The following is a 23,101-nucleotide window of genomic DNA, read 5'->3' as shown; positions in this document are numbered from 1 at the left end:
TTGCAAATAATTTTCCTTGTGTATTAAAATAAACTTTTATATAAGCACTGCATTGATAGTGGTGGTCACCATGTACAGGAAAGGTCTGTTCTAATCCAGAATACATGTGATTCCTTTAAACATAAAATAAAGTAAACGAAATTGTATATGCTTAAAGCTTATCTAAAAATAATATCCCATCACTATTCGTCACAATCAATATTGTAGAAAGCAAGTTAAAGAATTAAAAGAAAGATCAAAAAACATCGACATAAACCAGTCAACAAAGTTTCATGAAAGAACTTTAAATATATTGTCCTAAAACTGGAAAAATACCCCTTTTTTATTAATAAAATCCCATATCTCGGAAACGTAAAATATAACATTTATAATTAAAGAAAAAGGGAGGATACCTCAATAGATATAAACATTTCACCAAAGTTTCATATAAACTGCTAAAAGCATTTAAAAGTAATTGTCAAAAAACAGGAAAATCACCCTTTTTTTTAGCATAGGGCCAAGTGAGCTTTATCTTCCCGTGGCGTCTGTGGACGTCCGTCATCGTCGTCCATTAACTTTTACGAATAGCTTCTCTGAAACTACTGGGTCAAATAAAACCGAACTTGGCCTAAATCTTTCTTAGGGTATATAAATATGTAACCGATGACCCTGTCCATCAACCAAGATGGCAGCCATGGCTAAAAATAAAACATGGGGGTGAAATGTAGTTTTAGCTTATATCTCTGAAATTAAAACATTTAGACCAGATCTGACAATGGGTAAAAATGTTTATCAGGTGAAGATATTTCTGTGCTGAAATTTTCAGACGCATCAAACAACCCGTTGTTAAGTTGCTGCCCCTGATTTGGTAATTTTGAGGAAATCTTGCCGATTTTGGTTATTATCTTGAAAATTATAATAGATATTAAAGATAAACTTTAAACAGCTAAATTGTTCAGCAAAGTAAGAGCTACAAATAAGTCAACACGACCAAAATTGTCAATTGACCTCATAAAGAGTTATTGCCCTTTAAAGTCAATTTTTCACACTTTTATGTAATTTTTGGTAATCTTTTACAAAAAATCTTCTCTGTCTCTGCTGGACCAAATTAATCCAATTTTGGCCTAAATCATCTTTAGGGTATCTAGTTTTAAAAATGTATCCGATGACCCTGCTAAAAATATAACATGGTGGTAAAATGTAGTTTTTTTACTTATATCCCTAAAACTAAAGCATTTAGAGCAAATCTAACCTGAAGTCAGATGTTATCTATCTGTGCTGAAAATTTCAGTCGCATCAGAAAACGTTGTTAAGTTGCTGCCCCTTAATTGGTAACTTTAAGGAAATTGCAGTTGTTTTTTGTTATTATCTTGAACATTATAATAGATATATACTTAGGGTATCTATGTTAAAAATGTATCCGACGACCCTGCCCATCAACCAAGATAGCTGCCATGGTTAAAAATGGAAAGTAAGGGTAAAATGAAGTTTGGCTTATATCTCTGAAACTCAAGCACTGATATACAAGATTATCTAAACTTATTTTGTCATAAATTCTATTCTTTGTCTATAATTTTTAGGGAGTGTCCGTTTTTGAATATGCACATAGACCAAGGTGAGCGACACAGGCTCTCTAGAGCCTCTAGTTAATGAATAAAACCCTATAACTCGGAAACTTTAAATCTTAAATTTATAAAAATCGAAAGGGAGCTGCTGAAAGCTATTTAGAGTTATTGTCCGAAAACTGGAAAATCCCCCTTTTTTAATGAATAGACCCCCGAACTCGAAAATGTTAAAATCTAAAATTTATAAAAAGTGAAAAGGAGCTTACCTTAAATTGGGCTTAATAGATATAAACAATTCACCAAAGTTGAATTAAAACTATTGAAAGCGTTTGAGTTATTGTCCGAAAACAGGAAAATCCCACTTTTTTAATGAACTAGGAAACGTTAAATCTAAGATTTATAAAACAAAAAAGGTATAAACATTTCATTGAAGTTTCATGCAAATTTGTCAAAGCGTTTTTGAGTTATTGTCCACCATGTTGACAACGGACAGACGGACAACGGTACCAGTAAACGAGCGTATAAAAATGGGACTTGGCGGGAATTGGGTTTTGAACAATTCTCAAGATAGTATAAACCTTCCTGAAACACGAACACTCGACTTGCCATGATAATTATCAGGAATAATAGAGGCATTACACTCGTTATATATCCATGGAGATAAAGAATTTTCATTTTCAAAGTCTGGGTTCTGTAGTAACTCCTGTCCAAGAGTAACTGTCAAAGCAAGACAAACAATCAGTTCCGTATGTCAGACATACTTATGCTATTCTGCTATAAAAATATGAATAGAGATAATTCAATAGATCCACAGTAATCACTACTGTGACATGTAGACAATAGGAATAGCTAGTACCAATAAATGTACAAATGTATCACAGTAACATTGTAGTATACACAATAGATAACGCTTCAACGTATGTAAAAGGCTGAAACATCACCGCATCCTATTAAAGGTTTTAGCGGAATCCCCATACATCCGCGTATTGAAGAACAACGCCACGTAGTAATTTTAACTATTTATAAACTTGATCATGCCAAGAAATATTTAAAAAGAAAATGCTAATAAAGTATACAAGTTAGCCGCAAAATTCTCAAACAACACAGCATGAAGACAACTACTGCAGTGCGCATCAAGATCTAGACATATTAGCGTAAACATACATCCAACTGTACGAATGTAAAAAAAAAATACTTTTACCGAATTTTCACTATAAACGTGATAACAAAACAGCTACATAAAACAAAAAATCCTAACGACGTATTAGTTAAGTTTTTTCAAAGGTAAATCTAACATGGTTTATCTTTTTTTCCAAATGATGGAGACACTATATATATATCACAACTAAGAAAAACTGAAGATTGGAAATCTATTAGATTTTTATTATTCGTGACATGTATAGACAACAAAGATTATAAAACTGATTAATGAAAAAAAAACATAAAAACATGCCATATACTTTAAGCAATAATAATGGTTTACATGATTAATAATTGATTGGATTATTTCATCCCGGATGATCCAAAAGGGTATCATTTTGAGAAGGTTTTCAGAAATATAATGGCCTTGTGATGCCGACTGCCTAATGGTTTGCAATTCAAGATACGACTTTACCGATCTGTAGTTTTTTGTTTGTTAATCAATTCTAATTTTGGTCCATAGGTAGCTTTTAATTTAACTGAACTGCTCTTTTTCTGTAACTTAAAATAACACGTGTCAATCATGAGAATATAAACTGCATTCCAGAAAAATAAACAAATAAAACCTGTATATTACTAGTACAGTTTGTAAATAATAATAACAACAAAATGGCAATAAGCCTACACAATAACACATCATACACATACATACAAAAAATAATGCTAAAAACTAATACTAACTAACGTTTCTACTATTCAATGATTGTTGTATCTACATATAAACTTCGCGGAAAAAAGGATATAAAATGGTATGATAAAAAAATGCCAGATTGGAACGACAAACCTGGTTAATCTAATGTAACTTGCATATTTACAAAGAAAAAATATAACAAATTTATTCTTCGTTAAATAATCTTTTTTTGTACTTAGCAATCAGACAACGGAAGAAAGAACTTCTTATTAAATAATGAACATGATAACGACGGGAATAGTACTTCCCCTTACAATTTCCCCCTTAACCCATCTTAAAAAATGGTACTTCCCCTTACAATTTCCCCCTTAACCCATCTTAAAAAATGGTACTTCCCCTTACAATTTCCCCCTTAACCCATCTTAAAAAATGGTACTTCCCCTTACAATTTCCCCCTTAACCCATCTTACAAAATGGTACTTCCCCTTACTATTTCCCCCTTAACCCATCTTAACAAATGGTACTTCCCCTTACAATTTCCCCCTTAACCCATCTTAAAAAATGGTACTTCCTTTTAAATTTTCCCCGTAACCCATCTTAAAATGGTACTTCCCCTTACAATTTCCTCCGTAACCCATCTTAAAAAATGGTACTTCCTCTTACAATTTCCCCCGTAACCCATCTTAAAATGGTTCTTCCTCTTACAATTTCCCCCTTAACCCATCTTAAAAAATGGTACTTCCTTTTACAATTTCCCCCGTAACCCATCTTAAAAATGGTACTTCCCCTTACAATTTCCCCCTTAACCCATCTTAAAAAATGGTACTTCCTTTTAAATTTTCCCCGTAACCCATCTTAAAATGGTACTTCCCCTTACAATTTCCTCCGTAACCCATCTTAAAAAATGGTACTTCCTCTTACAATTTCCCCCGTAACCCATCTTAAAATGGTTCTTCCTCTTACAATTTCCCCCTTAACCCATCTTAAACAAGAGGCTGTCACAACGACAGCAAACCGGATTTATTAACATTTATTTGTGTCCTGGCAATATCACAAGAACCATTACTGATGATTGGTGAAAGTGAAAATCGTCAATATCAAATTTTACCTCCATTTTGTCATCAGTATCAACATATTAAAATTTGAAAAGCTTAGATTGAATGGTTCATGAGTAAATGCAACAACCTGAATGGAAACGCCATTTTACGATCTTTCAAGAACCATAACTCCTGAACGGTAAAAGTCAAAATCGTCATTATTGAACTTGACTTCTATTTTGTCATCAGTAACAACATATTAAAATTTCAAAAGCTTTGGTTGAATGGTTCATGAGAAAATGCACGGACACGACGGGAAAAACCATTTTTCAATCTTTCAAGAACCATAACTCCTGAACGGTAAAAGTCAAAATCGTCATTATTGAACTTGACCTCCATTTTGTCATCAGTAACAGCATATTAAAATTTCGGAAGCTTTGGTAGTACAGTTCATGCATAAATGCACGGACACGACTGGAAACTCCATTTTTCAATCTTTCAAGAACCATAACTCCTGAACGTTAAAAGTCAAATTCGTCATTATTGAACTTGACCTCCATTCTTTCATTAGTAACAACATATTAAAATTTGGGAAGCTTTGGTAGACCAGTTCATGCATAAATGCACGGACAACTCCATTTTTCAATCTTTCAAGAACCATAACTCCTGAACGGTAAAAGTCAAAATCGCCATTATTGAACTTGACCTTCATTTAGTTGTCAGTAACAACATATTAAAATTTTAAAAGCTTTGGTTGAACGGTTCATGAGTTAATGCACGGACAACATTTGATTGCCGCCCGCCCGCCCGCCCGACTGCCCGACCGCCCGCCCGGCCGCCCGCCGTACATCCCCAAATCAATAACCGACATTTTTGTCACAAAAATCCGGTTAAAAATGGTACTTCCTTTTACAATTTCCCCCGTAACCCATCTTAAAAATGGTACTTCCCCTTACAATTTCCCCCTTAACCCATCTTAAAAAATGGTACTTCCTTTTAAATTTTCCCCGTAACCCATCTTAAAATGGTACTTCCCCTTACAATTTCCTCCGTAACCCATCTTAAAAAATGGTACTTCCTCTTACAATTTCCCCCGTAACCCATCTTAAAATGGTTCTTCCTCTTACAATTTCCCCCTTAACCCATCTTAAAAAATGGTACTTCCCCTTACAATTTCCTCCGTAACCCATCTTAAAAAATGGTACTTCCCCTTACAATTTCCCCCTTAACCCATCTTAAAAAATGGTACTTCCCCTTACAATTTCCCCCTTAACCCATCTTACAAAATGGTACTTCCCCTTACAATTTCCTCCGTAACCCATCTTAAAAAATGGTACTTCCTCTTACAATTTCCCCCGTAACCCATCTTAAAATGGTTCTTCCTCTTACAATTTCCCCCGTAACCCATCTTAAAAATGGTTCTTCCTCTTACAATTTCCCCCGTAACCCATCTTAAAAAATGGTACTTCCTTTTACAATTTCCCCTGTAACCCATCTTAAAAATGGTACTTTCTCTTACAATTTCCCCCGTAACCCATCTTAAGAAATGGTACTTCCTTTTACAATTTCCCCCGTAACCCATCTTAAAAATGGTACTTCCTCTTACAATTTCCCCCGTAACCCATCTTAAAAAAATGGTACTTCCCCTTACAATTTCCCCCGTAACCCATCTTAAAAAATGCTTCTTCCCCTTACAATTCCCCTCGTAACCAATTTAAAAAATGGTTCTTCCTCTTACAATTTCCCCCGTAACCTATCTTAAAATGGTACTTCCTCTTACAATTTCCCCCGTAATCAATCTAAAAATGGTACTTTCTCTTACAATTTCCCCCGTAACCCATCTTAAAAAAATTGTTCTTCCTCTTACAATTTCCCCCGTAACCTATCTTAAAATGGTACTTCCTCTTACAACTTCCCCCGTAACCCATCTTAAAAAATTGTACTTCCCCTTACAATTTCCCCCGTAACCCATCTTAAAAAATTGTTCTTCCTCTTACAATTTCCCCCGTAACCCATCTTAAAATTGTTCTTCCTCTTACAATTTCCCCCGTAACCCATCTTAAAATGGTTCTTCGTCTTACAATTTCCCCCGTAACCCATCTTAAAATGATTCTTCCTCTTACAATTTCCCCAGTAACTCATCTTAAAATGGTTCTTCCCCTTACAATTTCCCCCGTAACCCATATTAAAATGGTTCTTCCTCTTACAATTTCCCCCGTAACCCATTTTAAAATGGTTTTACCCACTACAATTTCCCCCGTAACCCATCTTAAAATGGTTCTTCCCGGCCTTACAATTCCCCCCGTAACCCATCTTAAAATGCTTATTCCCAATACAATTTCCTCCGTAACCCATCTTAAAATGGTTTTACCCCATACAATTTCCCCCGTAACCCATCTTAAAATGGTACTTCCCCATACAATTCCCCCCGTAACCCATCTTAAAATGCTTATTCCCAATACAATTTCCTCCGTAACCCATCTTAAAATGGTTTTACCCCATACAATTTCCCCCGTAACCCATCTTAAAATGGTACTTCCCCATACAATTCCCCCCGTAACAAATCTTAAAATGGTTCTTCCCCTTACAATTTCCCCCGTAACCCATCTTAAAATGGTTCTTCTCCTTACAATTCCCCTCGTAACAAATCTTAAAATGCTTCTTCCCCTTACAATTCCCCTCGTAACAAATCTTAAAACGCCTCTTCCCCATACAATTCCCCCCGTAACAAATCTTAAAATGGTTATGTTTTGGTCCCTTAAAGAGGGTTATCAACAGTCTTTTTTCCTTACGATCATTGATACATATATACGAGAACTGTCTCTTCTGAATGCTTAATGACTACAAGCCTGATGATAAACTCGAAAAAACTTTTATTCTGAATATCTAGTCACATAGATACGTATTTGTGATACATTGTTATCACATTTTTATCCACACTTTTATGAAATTTTGATAAGATTTAATTTGTCTAATTAAAAAAGATCAAATGTTCTTTTTTTTTCTTGTAGATCTCAAATACAATTTACGAAGAATATTTTTATCAAAATTTTAATGATGACTGAGTCTCAATCTATCACTAAAGTAGTATTATTATCATCATAATTTCTATTTATACTCTGATAATGTTATCATTAATATAAAACAAACTCAATAATGCACAACAAGTAAAAACTGTTAAAAAAAAAACATAGACAATGAATAAACATGTTGGAATATAAAAGCACCAGTTGAAAAATGTTATAAAGGCAGTGATTGCATGTCTGAACACAATATTGGTACTTATCGAGCTTATTGCCTCAAATGAAATACAAACGGTGAACAAGTGATTCAATATGAACATATAGTATGAGGTAATCTTGACAGTAATTACAGTTGTGTAATTTATATAATGCAAAATTGTATTGCTAAATATTAAAAGTAAATCTGTTATTATTATTTTTCAAATTGGACGAGAAAACAAAACACATTTCCCTTTTCTAGATATGAAATTAGAATTGAAATATAAACCAGTGTAAAACACTTATTTCTGCCTCCTTCATAAATTCTAATTTGTGAGGTAAAACAGGAAAATTGCAATTTATTTACATATAAAACTCTAGTCTTTGTAAATCATCGGTTTCAGTCTGCAGAAACAAATATCTACACTTGCAAAACTGGTCATATACTTCTCCTTTAGTGGAAGTCTTTGCTGTATAAATCAAGGTTTATTTATCAGCTGAGCCATCTTCCTATAACATAGATATATATATATTACATATAATCTTGACTTTGTTCCGTATAAATAACTTAAATGCAGAAGAGACAACAAAGTAATAAACTTTTATTTCCTACCTTTAAGTTGCAGAATAATCACTAATTTAAAGGATCTTGTCAAATACGACGATTTGTGAATTTTTAACACGGATCTTAAAACTTTCAGAAAACTTAAGCTGCAGTCTACTGTGACCACGGAAAAAGCAGCTGCATTAAATATTTAGGACTTTAATATAAAATTCTCAATTTTGATATTTTAGACTTTAATTCTCTGTGTTTTAATCGTTTGTTTGCTTGAGGTCTCTGGATCGTGTGCTGAGCATAGAAGTCGTCGTCCACCAATCTGTCACCGGGGAAACTGGGTGACTTGTAATGCGTGTGACAAGAGCCTGAATGAATGGCCTCTTGTTACTGAAACTGTGTGATGCACCTGATTAAACAACAAACGATTGCTGTGAATAGCAACGAGAACTATGGGACTGGAACTCGGGTGAAAACTAACTACTGAGACTCTGGAACTAGTGATGAATAAACCAATAATTCAAAATGGAATACTAATACTTTTAATACAGATGGACTGTGTTCAGTGTAAAGTCCTGAGTCCAAATCTTGCTTACAGAAATTATAAACAAGTATTTATACACAATTGAATTAACAAGTATAGATATAACAAATAACAGTTAATTTGAGTAATATTGTTCACTGACATAGATTAAACTATTTTTAGAACTTGAAGAATAAATATTTATATAATAATGTTGTGTTTAACATTGACTATGCGAAAATAGTAGCCAGGGTGAGAGACAATAGTGCACGACCCGAAGGGGAGTGCACTATTGTCATAAACCCTGGCTACTATTTTCCATAGTCAATGTTAAACACAACATTAATATCATTATTATACTGACTGTTTACTATTTGGAATAGTGACAGTAGTGTTTTTCAGTGTAAAATGCGCTTTTTGTAACTCTGCATATAGATGTATTTATACTGCAACTAGTTGTGTTTATTTCCTAAATATAGAAGCATATCTATATTTTATATAATGTCAATTTCATCATGGAACACTTTTTCCACAATCAGGGGTCCATTAATGGATAAAAAAAGTTTGACATTTGTGTTACGATTAAAAAAGCTATGATTTTATTAATTTAAGTTGCAGTATTAACACAATACTCATATAACTCAATACCTTACAAAGTGAAAGGCTATATGCAGAAATCGATGGGTCACTGTGAAAACTGTTTAATTATGAGAATATAAAGGTTGGCAGGTAGGTGAAACTTACATAAATGAAGAGATAAATGAAAAATGAACAGATTGATGCCCGATTTATATAATTCCAAGGCCCTCAGTCGGCACCAGAAGCGACGAAGCAGCGCATCTATTTTGGGTGGGCAAATATCCACTTTTTGATATGGGACGAGCTCTGACGTCCCACGGCCCCAGCTTGTCTGGCAAAACAGCCGGTGGACGTCAGAGTAATCTCGGACTGATCAGAATTTACAGAAAAATATACATATGCCTGCGACTTCGTACTAACCCCACTTATTAAACTTATGAAAATGTAATCGTAAATCACAACTTTTAACTAGATTCATGTTCCTGAATAGTAATGTATAGTTGTAAAGGTTAGTGACACTGTCACAGTTGTTATCTATTCGTTTGATGTGTTTGAGCTTATGATTTTGCCAAATGCTTATGGACTTTCCGTTTAGAATTTTTCTCGGAGTTCGGTATTTTTGTTATTTATTTTTTTCCAAACGTACAAAAATGTATACCAATATGAAGATCTAAGTATAAAATAAAAACGTCAAAGAATGAAAATTACGTAATTTTGTAACTTATCATTATTTTGCTATGTAGCAGTAACCTACATCTAGCATTCCATATATATAGTGTTCCTCATTAATGGACCTTTATTTTGAAGTCTCCAAAAGCGTGAAATGTACGCCAATTCATAGGCGGATCTACGGGGACTGCCCCACCTTTTGTTGGAATATTTTGTTTGATTATCAAACGAATGAATACGATTAAATATTTATTAGCTCATTACAGGGGAGGTTTTTTTCCCAACAATGTCCTAAGAAAAAGGACAATTAAGGTAAATACAGTTCCTATATAAATGTACTAGAACACACCCGCGAAATCGTGGGCATTTAGAGCTTGGTTGAAAGTATGTAAACTGTTGAAGACCTATTGGTGACTTTCTACTGTTGTCTGTTCTATGGTCGGGTTGTTGTCTCTTTGACACATTCCCCATTTCCATTCTCAATATTATTTTATGTTGTAGGGAGAGTTTTTATAAATGATTTCATGTCTTTATCACAAAATTAATAGGTACTTGGAAATAGTTTAAGCCCTCTGCCTTGCTTCCAAAGTCCGTTATTATTTTTTTTCTGTTAAATTCCATTGTTTTCGCGTTTCTGTATACTATGAAAATAATTATATATACTATAATTAAAGTGAATTTGCTATCAAGTATCAAATTCAAGTTTCTTCTCCTAGGCGATCACTGCTATATTATTTAGAGATTCTATATCAACGTGACTGATGACAATTATCGTCCTGCCCCCGAGTACTCTTGTGAAATTTATGTGCAAGTTAAAATCCGGAAGTCCTGTTTGATAAAACAGCGAAATCGCGGGCATTTTAAGCTTGGTTGAAAGTATGTTAACTATTTTAGGATGAATTTTTGTAAAAGATTTTATGTCTGGAGAATTTAAAAAATCATATCAAAAATTAAATAGATACATGGAGACAGGACAATATGTTTAAGCCCTCTCTCTTTTTTGCAAAGTCCGTTATTATTTACTTTGTTTTCTGTTATATTCCATTATTTTCGCGCATCATGTTTAAAAAAAAAAACACCGAAAAGATATGTTTTTACCTACTCTCAGGAAAAACATAAATGACTTTTTAGCATACGTAACTGAAGAAAAAAAATGTGGAATCAAACTCGACAATATATCTGTCAAACCGTGAAATTCGGTCAAAATACATTCGTCTTACGAGAACAACGCGTTATACGAGAAGCACAACACGGCTGATCTGTAATTTGATAATCAATTCAAAATAACATTTTAAACATTATGTATTTCCATGAATTCTTTATTCAGGCTTGAGTACTAACTGAGATAACAGTTATCGTTTTAAAATAGTTTCACTTGAACTTAAAATAGGTGAATATTGTATTTAAAGCTATATAAATAGTGTCTGTGGCTTCCCTATTTCCGGTTATCAATTGTTCAATTTAAATCAACTATTTGGAATGAAAAAGACATGTATAGTACTTCGTGTCCTAGATTGATTATAATCTTTACTTAAATGTTGTTTTTATCCTCAAAAAATGTTTAAATAATCCCTGGGAAAGTGCGTTTAAATAAAAACATATGATTTGTAACAAGCTGATTTGTTCAAGAATTTCAATGATTTCGCTATGTATTTATGCTATTGGAAACAACACTATTGTGTCTTTTTAAGAAGGTGAATATTAAAGTGGTCAAAAGGTCAACAAGATAGAAGTGTCTGAAATAGAATAAATGACATGGAATTCAATAACATAGAAAACAAAAAAAAAAGGAAAAGTTCGACTGTTACAAGTGTACATTTTAGTCCAATCATTTTTTTTTTAATATGAATTGAAGAGTGTAACTTAAAAGACTGCTGAAAATCTGTAAATAAATCAATTGAAGAATCGCTTTATTGAGGGAAAGTTGACCTTAGATGATTTTGGACATTTTGTTAATAACCTTTTTGGTATTTGTACTCTTCAAATGTTTTATATGTCCAAACTTTTAATCTCCAGCACACCTCATGAAGGTTAAATTCCAGCATACCGCATGAAGTTAATTCCAGTATATCTCATTCATGAAGGTTAATTCAAGTATATCTAATGGAATTTTAATTCCAGCATACCTCATTAAGGTGAAATTCCTCATGAAGATTAAATTCCAAAACATATTCATGAAGGTTAAATGCCAGCATACCTCATAAAGGTTAAATTCCAGCATATCCCATTAAGGTTAAATTCATTTTAGCATTCCTCATGAAGGTTAAATTGAAGCATACCTCATGAAGACCAATTTCCAACATACCTAATGAAGGTTAAATAACAGCATACCTCACGAAGGCTAAATTCAAGCCTACCTCATGAAGGTTAATTTCAAGCATAACTCTTGAATGTTAAATTCAACCAAACCCAATGAAGATTAAAATTTCTAGCTTACTACATGGAGTTAAATTTTAGAAAAAAGTGTCTTGAGTTCATAAATAAATCAAATAGGGGAATGAATTGAATGTCGGAGTTGAATTCGTTAAATTTGAAACACGTTGTAGTTATAATGCTATACTTATACTGTACTTACTTCTTTTGTTGGACTGCTAGAATCTTTCTACAAAAATACAGACAATTGTTTATGAACAAGAATACAAAAAAAATGTATAAGAACAACCGTAATGTACTAGTATCATCGGATTACTCTTATTGCTGTTTGGTGTTTCAATTTTCTTTTATTTAAACAATCTCACTGTTGCAACCAGTGATTTGCAACTGATAAAGAATATTTAAGGAAAATATTGTAAATCCTTCTGAAAATGTTGGTCCAACCGATCACAGGTTAAATGATCAAAACAGAAAGTTCAGATTATGATAGCTTGGTCTTGAAAATAAACCTTCCAGTCACTATGTCAAGCAAATACAAGTAAAAGATAAATAAAACACTTGACTCTTCAGTAAGACACACATGAGAGTCCAAGAAGATACGTTCGCTCGCATTGGCATCAATGCATAGTAAGTGCCAGTAAAATAAAATATCATAATACGATGGTTTCAGTACCAGTACCATATTCAACTATGATATTCATTCTGACATTAGCCACATTGGTGAGAATCTAATAATAATCTATTCTGCATCGGCATATTTTTCTTCAGACGAGAACAGTTTTAAACCAGGTTTAATCCACCATTTTCTACATTTGAAAATGCCTGTACCAAGTCAGGAATATGACAGTTCTTGTCCATTCGTTTTTGATGTGTTTTGTTATTTGATTTTGCCATATGATTATGGACTTTCCGATTGGATTTTCTTCTAAGTTCAGTATTTTTGTGATTTTACTTTAACTAGCAAATATTACAAATATTCCAGTTTGACAAATTAGATAAAACCAAATGCCTTATCCGAAAAATGTATGTTACCACCATTAACATCTTTGATAAGACATCTTGTAGCTTTCGATCGTCAAGGCCTTTCTTCAGCAAGGTACTATATGTGGAAATTAACTGCGGATGGGTGCTTTATTCCAGTAGGAGTGTGAAGGACCTTTTCCCTAAGTTTAACAGAAATCTGTTAAAATACGATTCGATTTGCTGGGGAAACATTTTGACAGTGCATTGAATAGATAATAAGAGCTTTGCAACGCTCCACAAACACAAACAGTAATGGACCTACCTTTGGACGGCCTCTTTTTCCATAGCCCTTTGATGGTGTTGCTGCTTTCTGTTAAAGGAAATGAAGGAATAAGTTACTTTTACATTTCCCCCCGTGTATATGAAGCAAATAAAAACATAAAGCCTGGTTGCATTAACTTCGCAAGTGAACATTTCTTCTTCTACTATATGCTTTATAGCACAGCTTATGAAGTTCAAGATTGGTACTATACAAGAAGATGTGTATTCGCTTTATGCAGTTGAACAAAGAATTAATGAGTATTTTTTGTAACAAACAAGACAGTTAATTTTAAAAATACCACACCAAAAGATGACGAAACTGTGTTACAGACTCTCTAGTTTATTAAATACCTTGACAAATCAGCTGATGCAGGTACAACAAAGTAGGTCAATGTATAATTTCTTATTAGATTTGATCACAAGACTTCCGACAACGTCATTACCAGGTTAATTTTAAACCACAAATGACGTAAAATTCAAGTGGCCAGACCCTTCTGTTTTTATCAGATTATTTCAGCCACAATCATTTAATTAGACCACTTTGTTTATCGGATGTTTACATGTTTAAGTGGACGAATTGTAACAAAAACCAGATGCTTTGTTAACAGAAAATTGTCCATGTACTTATTTTAATGCAAACACTAAACAGGTATGTAAACAAAACTGTACGTCTGCTGTAGTACATATTGTGTTACCAGATTTAACTATTAATTTTTTGTTTAGAGTAACGTCTAGCAGATATATTATTAACATTCTTTTCTAACACTCAAATAGAAAAGCAAATTCACTAGCTGTTCTAAGGAAAAACATTGAATGGAAATCAAGCGAAAGTCTGAATAAAAAATAAATATCGAATTTCTGCCATCTGAAGGTAAATAAGAGTACACACGCTGATATGTCTCACCTGTTTTACTTACCACTGAATTTATGTTGAAATTCTTTGAGGTAAAAATTTTTACTACAAGCTTCACATAAAGCATTTTTAAAGATCCATGTTACTGAGGTCAATGTAACATGAATCTTCCTAGACAGACATGTACACTTTACAATTCTTCCATTCACCAAATATAGTTATTATTATGGCAATTGAAATACAGACAAAATCACAAAAACTAGAGATTGACTAATAAACCATATAAATGGAGTCAAGGTCAGATGATACCTGTCAGACAGACAAGTACATATTGCAATCATTTCATACACCAAATATAGTTCACCTACTGCTAAAATCATTCAATAACAGACCAAAACACAAAATATTCAGACTGACCAATTAATCATGAATCATATAAATGAGGTCAAGGTTATGTGATACCTGCTAGACAGACATATTCACCTTACAATCATTCCATACACCAAATACAGTTGTTCTTTTGCTATAAATAATTCAAAATGATCAAGAAATTAAAATTTGGTGGCGGACGAAAGTATTAAACATGCACTAAATCTACCAAATATCTTCGTGCAGCCTAACACTGTAGTGTTCAATATAAATTTCCACTTGTTTAAGTTTTCAATATAACGCTTGACAAAGCTCAAATGTAATTGAACTATTATTGAACTACAAAGTGGATATCTTTCGTGTGAAAATTGACCAACGTGTGGAGAACAAAACTGGTTAACCAGAACTTACATTTTTCAAACGTACATGTATGTATGACTTTTGATTAGGAAAGGTATTTTAGTGTACTAACTTCCGTGTATTCATCAGTTACTAGTTGAAACGTAATTACACTACATAAACTTGTGAACATTCACTGTTGAAAGTGTAGAGGAAAAGACAAACTAAGCGATTTTATTTAAATTTGATCTCAGATTATTTTAAAGTACACACAAATAAAATTTGCTCGTTATACCCAAATTATAAATGTGTAAATTGTTTGTAGTCATTTGAGTATAAATTTTTTTAGTTATTTTATTATTTTTCGTGTAGGGGGTAAATTTTGCTCAGTATAGGGTATGGGGCTGTATCAACCCCTTCAACTAATTTTCACTAGAGCAGTTCATCAACAGACTCTCTCCTTGTTTAGCCTTTATTAAACAGACTGTCGAGTCTAAAACCACAAACTATCCAGTGGTATTATATCGTCACATAGACACATACGAATATTAATGACCAAAATACGCCGTTCGTTCATGATTCTAACCACATTTTGGTGGGTTTTTTTAAACCACAAAAATGTAGAGAATTACAGCTTTGATTTTGTATTTAAACATATACAAGTTCATATTTCACGCATGAGCAACTCAGACATTCATTAAGACGTCTTTATATAGATTTTTTTGCTGAACTAAATGTCCGAGGAACTTGTATTTTATATCATATATGTTTAATTGAAAATTGTTCGACACACATTCCTGCTTTATAAATAGTATGGAAAAAATGTAATGATAATGTAAATGCAAATCTCATGATCAACTGCCATGCCAAGTGTAAATCTAGCTCACAGCGATTCAAATGTTAAAGTTAGAACACATTCGTGAATAATCTGAATCTGATACATAACCACACACGATTCCAATGCATAAAATTTGGTTCAATCATGGTAAGTGAAAAGTAAAATCACAAAAATACTGAAATCCGAGGAAAATTCAAACTTAAAGTTTTAAAATTTAATGAAATGGCAAAATCAAAAGCTCAAACACATCAAACGAATGGACTACTGTCATATTCCTGATTTGGTACATGTATTTTCTTATGTAGAAAATGGTGGATTAAACTTGGTTTTATAGCAAGATAACCTCTCACTTGTATGACAGTCGCATAAAATTTTATTATATTGACAACGATATGTGAACAAAACAAACAGACATAATAGGAGGAATGTCAAAATAGGGGCACATCAGTAAACATTGTGCTATTATCTTTATCACCATATAAACTAACAAATATATATAAAAAAAAACATTTACCATAGCACAATTACACAATGACGGGATGTGTAAGTACGGAGACATATTATTGGTGTTACTTTAGCAACGATATCAAAATATTGGTATGTATTTCTGAGAAGTCGATCTCAATCAAACAGAGCTCCAGATAAGCTGCGTATTTGCGTAATCACGCAATACAAATAAGAAAAAACCCAATGCAATTGTCCATTGCAGGGTTTAATAACCCAATTAATTCACAGGAAAACCCAATTATATGCCAAAACCATGAGTTCTCAACCCTTTTATTGACTACCGTTTGCGTTATTTACCCCTATCTGTTTACAGTCGTCGCGTAAATCTATTTTTATAATATTTATAATTGGAGATGTCCTTTGTTCTAAAAATAGATCCTGACATCAAGTAGCTGAAATATTCCCTGTTGGAATATTCCGTTGCTCAAAAGTGAAAACATTTCGATCTTCTCGGCGTTTATCCAATTAGCGTGTGTCATGTTGTCATATTTTTCTCGAATTGCTCGGGGTTCATCATAACATACATGTATATTGAATTAAAACGAAAGTGAATGTCCGGTAAAAATATTGATTAGAAGCATGTTTTCAGCTTCTTTTGAATAGCTGAGGGAAAGTAATGATGATAACAAGACTCGGCCAGTGTTTTAAGAAGCGTCCATCGAACACAAGGACGTGTTTGTGTACCTTAACGAGAAAATTGCTACTAAAAACGGGGTTTCGTCAAAAACGAAATCAGTTGGAAAAAGTGAAAGGCCAAATCAATTATGACTTGTTATGTAGTTGGAACGCATCGGAAACCAAAAGTTCTAACAAGGGACAACTTAATCCAAATTTATGTAAATTGAATAAAACAAAAACATTCAAGTATAAATTACAGTTTATTTACTATAATCGTTTTTCATTTTACGGTTTATGTTGAATATAAAGGTATATATGTAAAATAAATTCTAAGACGAGTGCCTGTGAATACATATATCCGTTTTTTACAGTTTATATAAGTTGTGAGAAAATACAAAACTGGTTGAAGGTTTGAAATGGGACACAAATTCAACCTACAAATGCTAGTCAGTGAATGAACCAAATACAACAGCTATAGCACATATACAAAGAAAGAGAAACATAATAGGCTAAGATGGAAAAACATCTGGAATTGATATTGCCTAAATATTAAATATTGTGTTGATGAAAAACCCAATACATTAAGGAGCTTGGTGGTGAAAAACCCAATTTGATATTAATTTGAGGGGTGAATTGGAATTGATAATGCAATTCAAAAACTTTATCACCCAATTACAAAAGAAAATGGTGGGTAAAAACCCCAATTTGTGAATTCTTATCTAGAGCTCTGATCAAACTCTTTTAATTAAAGAAAACATATGTCATTTCATGGCGATATAATCAAAGATTACTGCTTTGTACGATGTACTGTAGTTGTATATTTATAGGGGTGAAATATCATCGCCAAATGATACAAAATATACCAAAGAGGTAAATTATACAAAAGTAAATATCCTCAGTTATTTAATTCATTCAAAATATTGTTGGGTTTTTATTAGTATATTTTTCAGTAGTTCAAAATATGAAATATGTAGACAACAAAGAAATTAAGATACCACTTTGTTTAAATTGTTTTACAGCAAGTAAATGTGTTCTACAGCAAGCGAATATAATTATTGATATAATCTTTTTTCTTATAAGCTGGTCAACTCTAAAACATTTCTCTGGTGAATATCATAGAACAGGGAGGTGCAATCACATGTGACAACTTTTCTGCAACATTTGCCGGCTTCAAAACAAGACTCATTCACAGTCCGTTAATTCGATAATAGTTAAAACCAATAGTATTTTCAGCAAAGATATGTAAACAGCCTTTTGGATAAAGCATTTGACTAGATAAACCATACCAGCTGTCGATTTCCTAGTTTGAATGCAGCTGAACCGTACTGCACTCATTAACAATGCAATAAAACTAAAAAATTTGAAATTTGAAATTTGGGCAGATGTTGTTAGTAAAAATAGGCTACGAGGTCAACAAAAACAAACTTGCGAACTGTTATTTTACACCAGTTGTCAAAACTGCTTTTTTGTAAATATTCAAATCTGAGTTCGACTGCATTTCATGTCTTTTAAGTTATAAATGAATAAATGAATAAAATTAGGTGTGACTTTAACCTCAAGTAATAAGACAGAAACCCCAGAATTCAATAAAACAGGAAAAAGATACCATCCATGGCTGCACAAAGGATAAATATGACAATTTATAAACAAAGGGGATGTATACCACCCCGCAAATATCAACGTCCGATCCGTTCTATACGTAAACCAACAAAACAACTCTGTCCTATCTGTAAACCAACAAAATAACAAAATCCTGTACGTCGTCCAACAAAATAACAACGAAATATCCATAAACCAAGAAAATAACAACTATCTGTAAACCAAAAAAATAACGTCCTATCCGAAAACCACTAAACTAACAACGACCTATCCCTAAACCAACAAAATAACGTCCTATACTTAGTTTGAGACCAACAATACAACAATGCCCTATACGCAAAACAAAAAAAAATAAAATGCCCTACCCGTAAACCAACAAAATAACGTCCTATCCGTAAACCAACAAAATTACAACGTCCTATCCGTAAACCAACAAAATAACAACGTCCTATCCGTAAACCAACACAATAACAACATCCTTTATAACAATGTCAGACATAACGTGTCAACATTAAAAATGAAAGTACATTTTTTTTAATCAACTTTTAGAAAATATTATTTACTTATATGCTATGAAATTATGGCAAATGAATATACATGAATAAAAACGAGGAGAAATCATGTCTGCATAATAAGTTAAAACAATGGAGAAAACATTGGTATTACCCCGAAACAAACTTCATCGAATGGATTGGTTGCCTTCGGCTGGTGTCTGCTCTGTGGTCGGGTTGTTGTCTCTTTGACACATTCCCCATTTCCATTCCAATTCTATTGTTAAAATGTTATTCACGTTGTGTCCCGCTTCTTTGTTTCAGATCGTTAGCAGAAAAAAACAGCTTTGTAGTTGAAAGAGAAGGACCATTGTTTTAAACATTCAAACACTATAAAGACGGTGGCTAGATACTAGGTTAGACCCTTGGCGTTTAAGAACATTGATTGAAATGCTACAAGTACATATACATCAGCAACTTTGAAATATCTGTTTCCTTTAATAAATACATGGAAATATAATTGGCATTGACAATAATAACATTTTCTGCTCCAGGTGCGCATTTTTGGCAATAAATGTCTCTTCAGTGATGTGTAACGTGCAAATAGAATTCAATAGTATTGTATGTAAAATTATAAAGACGTTTTCAATATGTATCATCAACATCCGGATCAACAAAATAATTTTAAATTCGTTATCCGTGATCTTATTTAAAAGAATAATAACAGTATTTTCAAAATTCAAGGAATGTACAAATGTTACTTTATCGCACTGTACTGTATTTGTTTGCCTCAACTATTTTTTTTTTGTATTCATATTGTATGTTTCTCTGTAAACTTTATTTAGTTTTTAGAGAATGAAGTATCTATCTATCTATTTATCTAACGAATTATTTTTTCGTTCAATAAAACTACAAAGTTCCTAACAACCAGAAATTTTTGTTTGATTATTGCATTTTAAGACATCTTTTCGTTTTTGCTTATAAAAAGTTATCATCATTTGAAGAAAAAACACAATGATATAATAGCTAGCTGACACACAAATTTTGCTTTTATGAAGGACGGGAGACATGTGTAAAAGCGAAGCAAGTAAGTAATTGCATACAGATTTGCATGTTCATGCAATATAATCATAATATATCAACAGCTCGAGAGAAAAAAAAAGATGAATTACTATTAAAAAGCCGGAAATACACAGACATGTGGTATATCTACCAACAAACTAGGACGCATTCCCCAAATGACAAAAACACTATGTGGTGTAAAATATTATATACAAAACAAATAGTCAAGTAGAAAATAACTTTTCCCAGACACCAATATAAAGAAACACAGTGTTCTACCTGGTCCCGATTATTGATAGGCTGATCGGTCCTAGAAAAAAAACTTAATCCCTTGTCGGATAAACACATAAATATGAAAAAAAATATTTTCAAAATTCTCCATCAGATATTATCTCTAAATTATATTTAACAAAAATCCAATATTCATAAATTCTATAAATGCTTGACGAAGGAAGTTAATGTTTTTGAAAACCTTTAATCACATATATACTGAACCTATATGGGCTATATGTTAAAGCAATCGACGCCGAGCTGACGACGCCCGAATAGTGGATCGCTGTATATAATTGTCTGCCTCCAAAGTAAAACTTTTAATTCCCAATGAGACAACCAAATGACGTGGATAAGTTGCAATTTCAAAACGTAAGCTAGCCTGAAGATTTCGAAAATATATAACCATCAGTTTGATGATATCGAATAGCTCGCCTTTCCCTCAAATGACCGTCATCAAAGGCAGTTGAATATTTATTCACCAGAGAAATATTGCTTTCAAATTTGAATAAAATTCGCCAAAGATATACCCGATAAGATGTCAAAATTGAATAAACCAAACCAATCAGATGTTGTAGTCCCCCCTCCCATTTATTTATACTCTATCTATAGTAACATAAAGAGATGTAGTATGATTTGCAATGGGACAACTATCCATCAGAGACCAAGGGACGTAAATGTCACGGCACGGTATTCAACAATGAGCAAAACCCATACCGTTTAATTAACTAGAAAAGGCATTCGCATTAAAAATTGATCTGTCCAAATGAACACACCAACAGCCTGATGTATGATGAAAATAATAAAACGAAAAACAATTATAGCAGACAGCAACCAACATAAACCGCTTGATTGCAATTTCAAAGTAAACAACATAATAATGAGTGTGTTTCAAATCAGCTTTGTGGTTTCAAAAGAGAGTATTTTTTACATTTTGTAAACATGTAAATATTGGAACTTAAATATAATACAACAAACTGTAAACAAACAGAATGACACGTTGATGTTAAATTGTCAAAAAGTAACAACGCAATAAAGTTCTTTTAGACTAAATATAATATGACAATTATACATAAATGTTTTTATACAACAAACAACTATGTTTTTTTTAACTAAACTGTCGAATTATATTGCTTATTCTTCTGTGGATTAAAAATTGAAGGTGAAATTAACATTAACAATCTAAAACAACATAAATACTTGAAAACATTTTATACCATTTACTTTAAATGTATCTTGTATTCCACAATTTACACAAGAGACACACTTGTATCGCTCACTTAATTTAAACAAACCACCAGTATACTAAAAAGAATTTACATATCCACAAATTATAGTCACTGTTTGTTTTGCTGAACGTTTTGCAAGTTTATTTACGAAAATTTGTTAAAAATTTACTATTATGGACAAAAACTCCTTAAGGAGTCAATTGACCATTTTGGGAATGTTGACTTATTTGTAAATCTTACTTTGATGAACACTATTAATGTTACAGTTTATCTCTATTTATAACAATATTCAAGATAATAACCGAAAACTGCAAAATTTTCTTAAAATTACCAATTCAGGGGCCAAAATCCCAACAACGGGTTGTCTAATTTGTTTGAAAATTGTAAGGCAGATAAGTTTTGACCTGATAAACAATTTTATCCCCGGTCATACTTGCTTTTCATACTTAGGTTTCAGAGATATTAGCCAAAATCTACATCCCCTCCTATGTTTCATTTTTAGCCGTGGCGGCCATTTTGGTTTGTTGTCCGGTCTTCGAACTACCCCAATGAGCTAAAAATTGCAGAAAAAGGTTTATTCTGGTGCAATAAGTACAAAACAGGTCTACAAAGTGTATCCAATTTTCAGGATAGCCTACATCTTGTCGTGATGAAACAACTTCTTCCAATTCACACTTTTGGGTCAGCCTCTAAATAATTAACCGATTACAACCGACAACTGATAAGATTAAAGATCAGATTGAAAAATCATATGCCTATGCGACATTTAAATTCATAGTCGGCTCAGACGACTTTATGAATATAAGATCCCAGTTTATGTCGACATTACCTTTTTAGTTGTTTTCTTGAAGCTCCCCTTGGGTCGTCCACGCGGTCTTGTCGGTCCTTTTGGAACGTCTGTCTATAAACGAAAGAAAAACAGGCATTGGCTATTAAGTAAGTTGTTTTCATCTTCCGCCGTGCCTAATAATAACCTTGGGTTATGCCCTTATCACTTCCGCCGTTTGCCGATTAATACTTTATCTTATATCCTTAGCATGCCCCGCCGTTTGCGAATAATAACCGTACCTTATACACATGGCATCTTCCGACGTTTGCCGATTAATTATTAAATCTTATACCTTTAAGTAGGGTGCCCAATCAACAAATTTCGTCGTTGTCTGCTGTGGTCTCATTTTTTTAAAGGTCAAAGCAAAAATTTCAGAAAAATGCACAGTCACTTTTAGATAGTTTCTCCTACATATATGCGTTTGGAGCAAAATAAAAACAACTAATTTATAGAAAAATATCTTTTGTATCTACATTTAGA

The 23,101-nt window shown here is 32.8% G+C and overlaps 1 protein-coding gene and 1 long non-coding RNA gene across 4 annotated transcripts in view; one reads left to right on the top strand and one right to left on the bottom strand.

Moving 5' to 3' along the window:
• Positions 1 to 2,912: 2,912 nt before the first annotated feature.
• LOC143047944 (uncharacterized) overlaps positions 2,913 to 23,101 on the bottom strand; it is a 29,046-nt gene continuing 8,857 nt past the window's right edge. Inside the window, exons 3-6 of one of the 3 annotated variants that reach the window (XM_076221315.1) lie at positions 22,622 to 22,693; positions 13,619 to 13,666; positions 12,536 to 12,562; positions 2,913 to 8,143 (exon numbers count right to left, since the gene is read on the bottom strand). In XM_076221315.1, the coding sequence (XP_076077430.1) occupies positions 8,120 to 8,143; positions 12,536 to 12,562; positions 13,619 to 13,666; positions 22,622 to 22,693 (171 nt within the window). In that variant the 3' untranslated portion in view covers positions 2,913 to 8,119. The remainder of the gene's footprint in view (positions 8,144 to 12,535; positions 12,563 to 13,618; positions 13,667 to 22,621; positions 22,694 to 23,101) is intronic. The other 2 variants (XM_076221331.1, XM_076221323.1) reach the window with 2 other exon arrangements.
• Positions 13,892 to 20,165, top strand: LOC143047977 (uncharacterized). The gene is made up of 2 exons (XR_012969705.1): positions 13,892 to 14,266; positions 19,556 to 20,165. It is a non-coding gene; the product is annotated as an uncharacterized LOC143047977 (long non-coding RNA).

This window comes from Mytilus galloprovincialis, chromosome 1 (assembly GCF_965363235.1).
Source record: "Mytilus galloprovincialis chromosome 1, xbMytGall1.hap1.1, whole genome shotgun sequence".
Classification (NCBI taxonomy): domain Eukaryota; kingdom Metazoa; phylum Mollusca; class Bivalvia; order Mytilida; family Mytilidae; genus Mytilus; species Mytilus galloprovincialis.
Note: the sequence above shows the minus strand (reverse complement) of the source record. Positions and strands in the feature narration are given on the sequence as shown.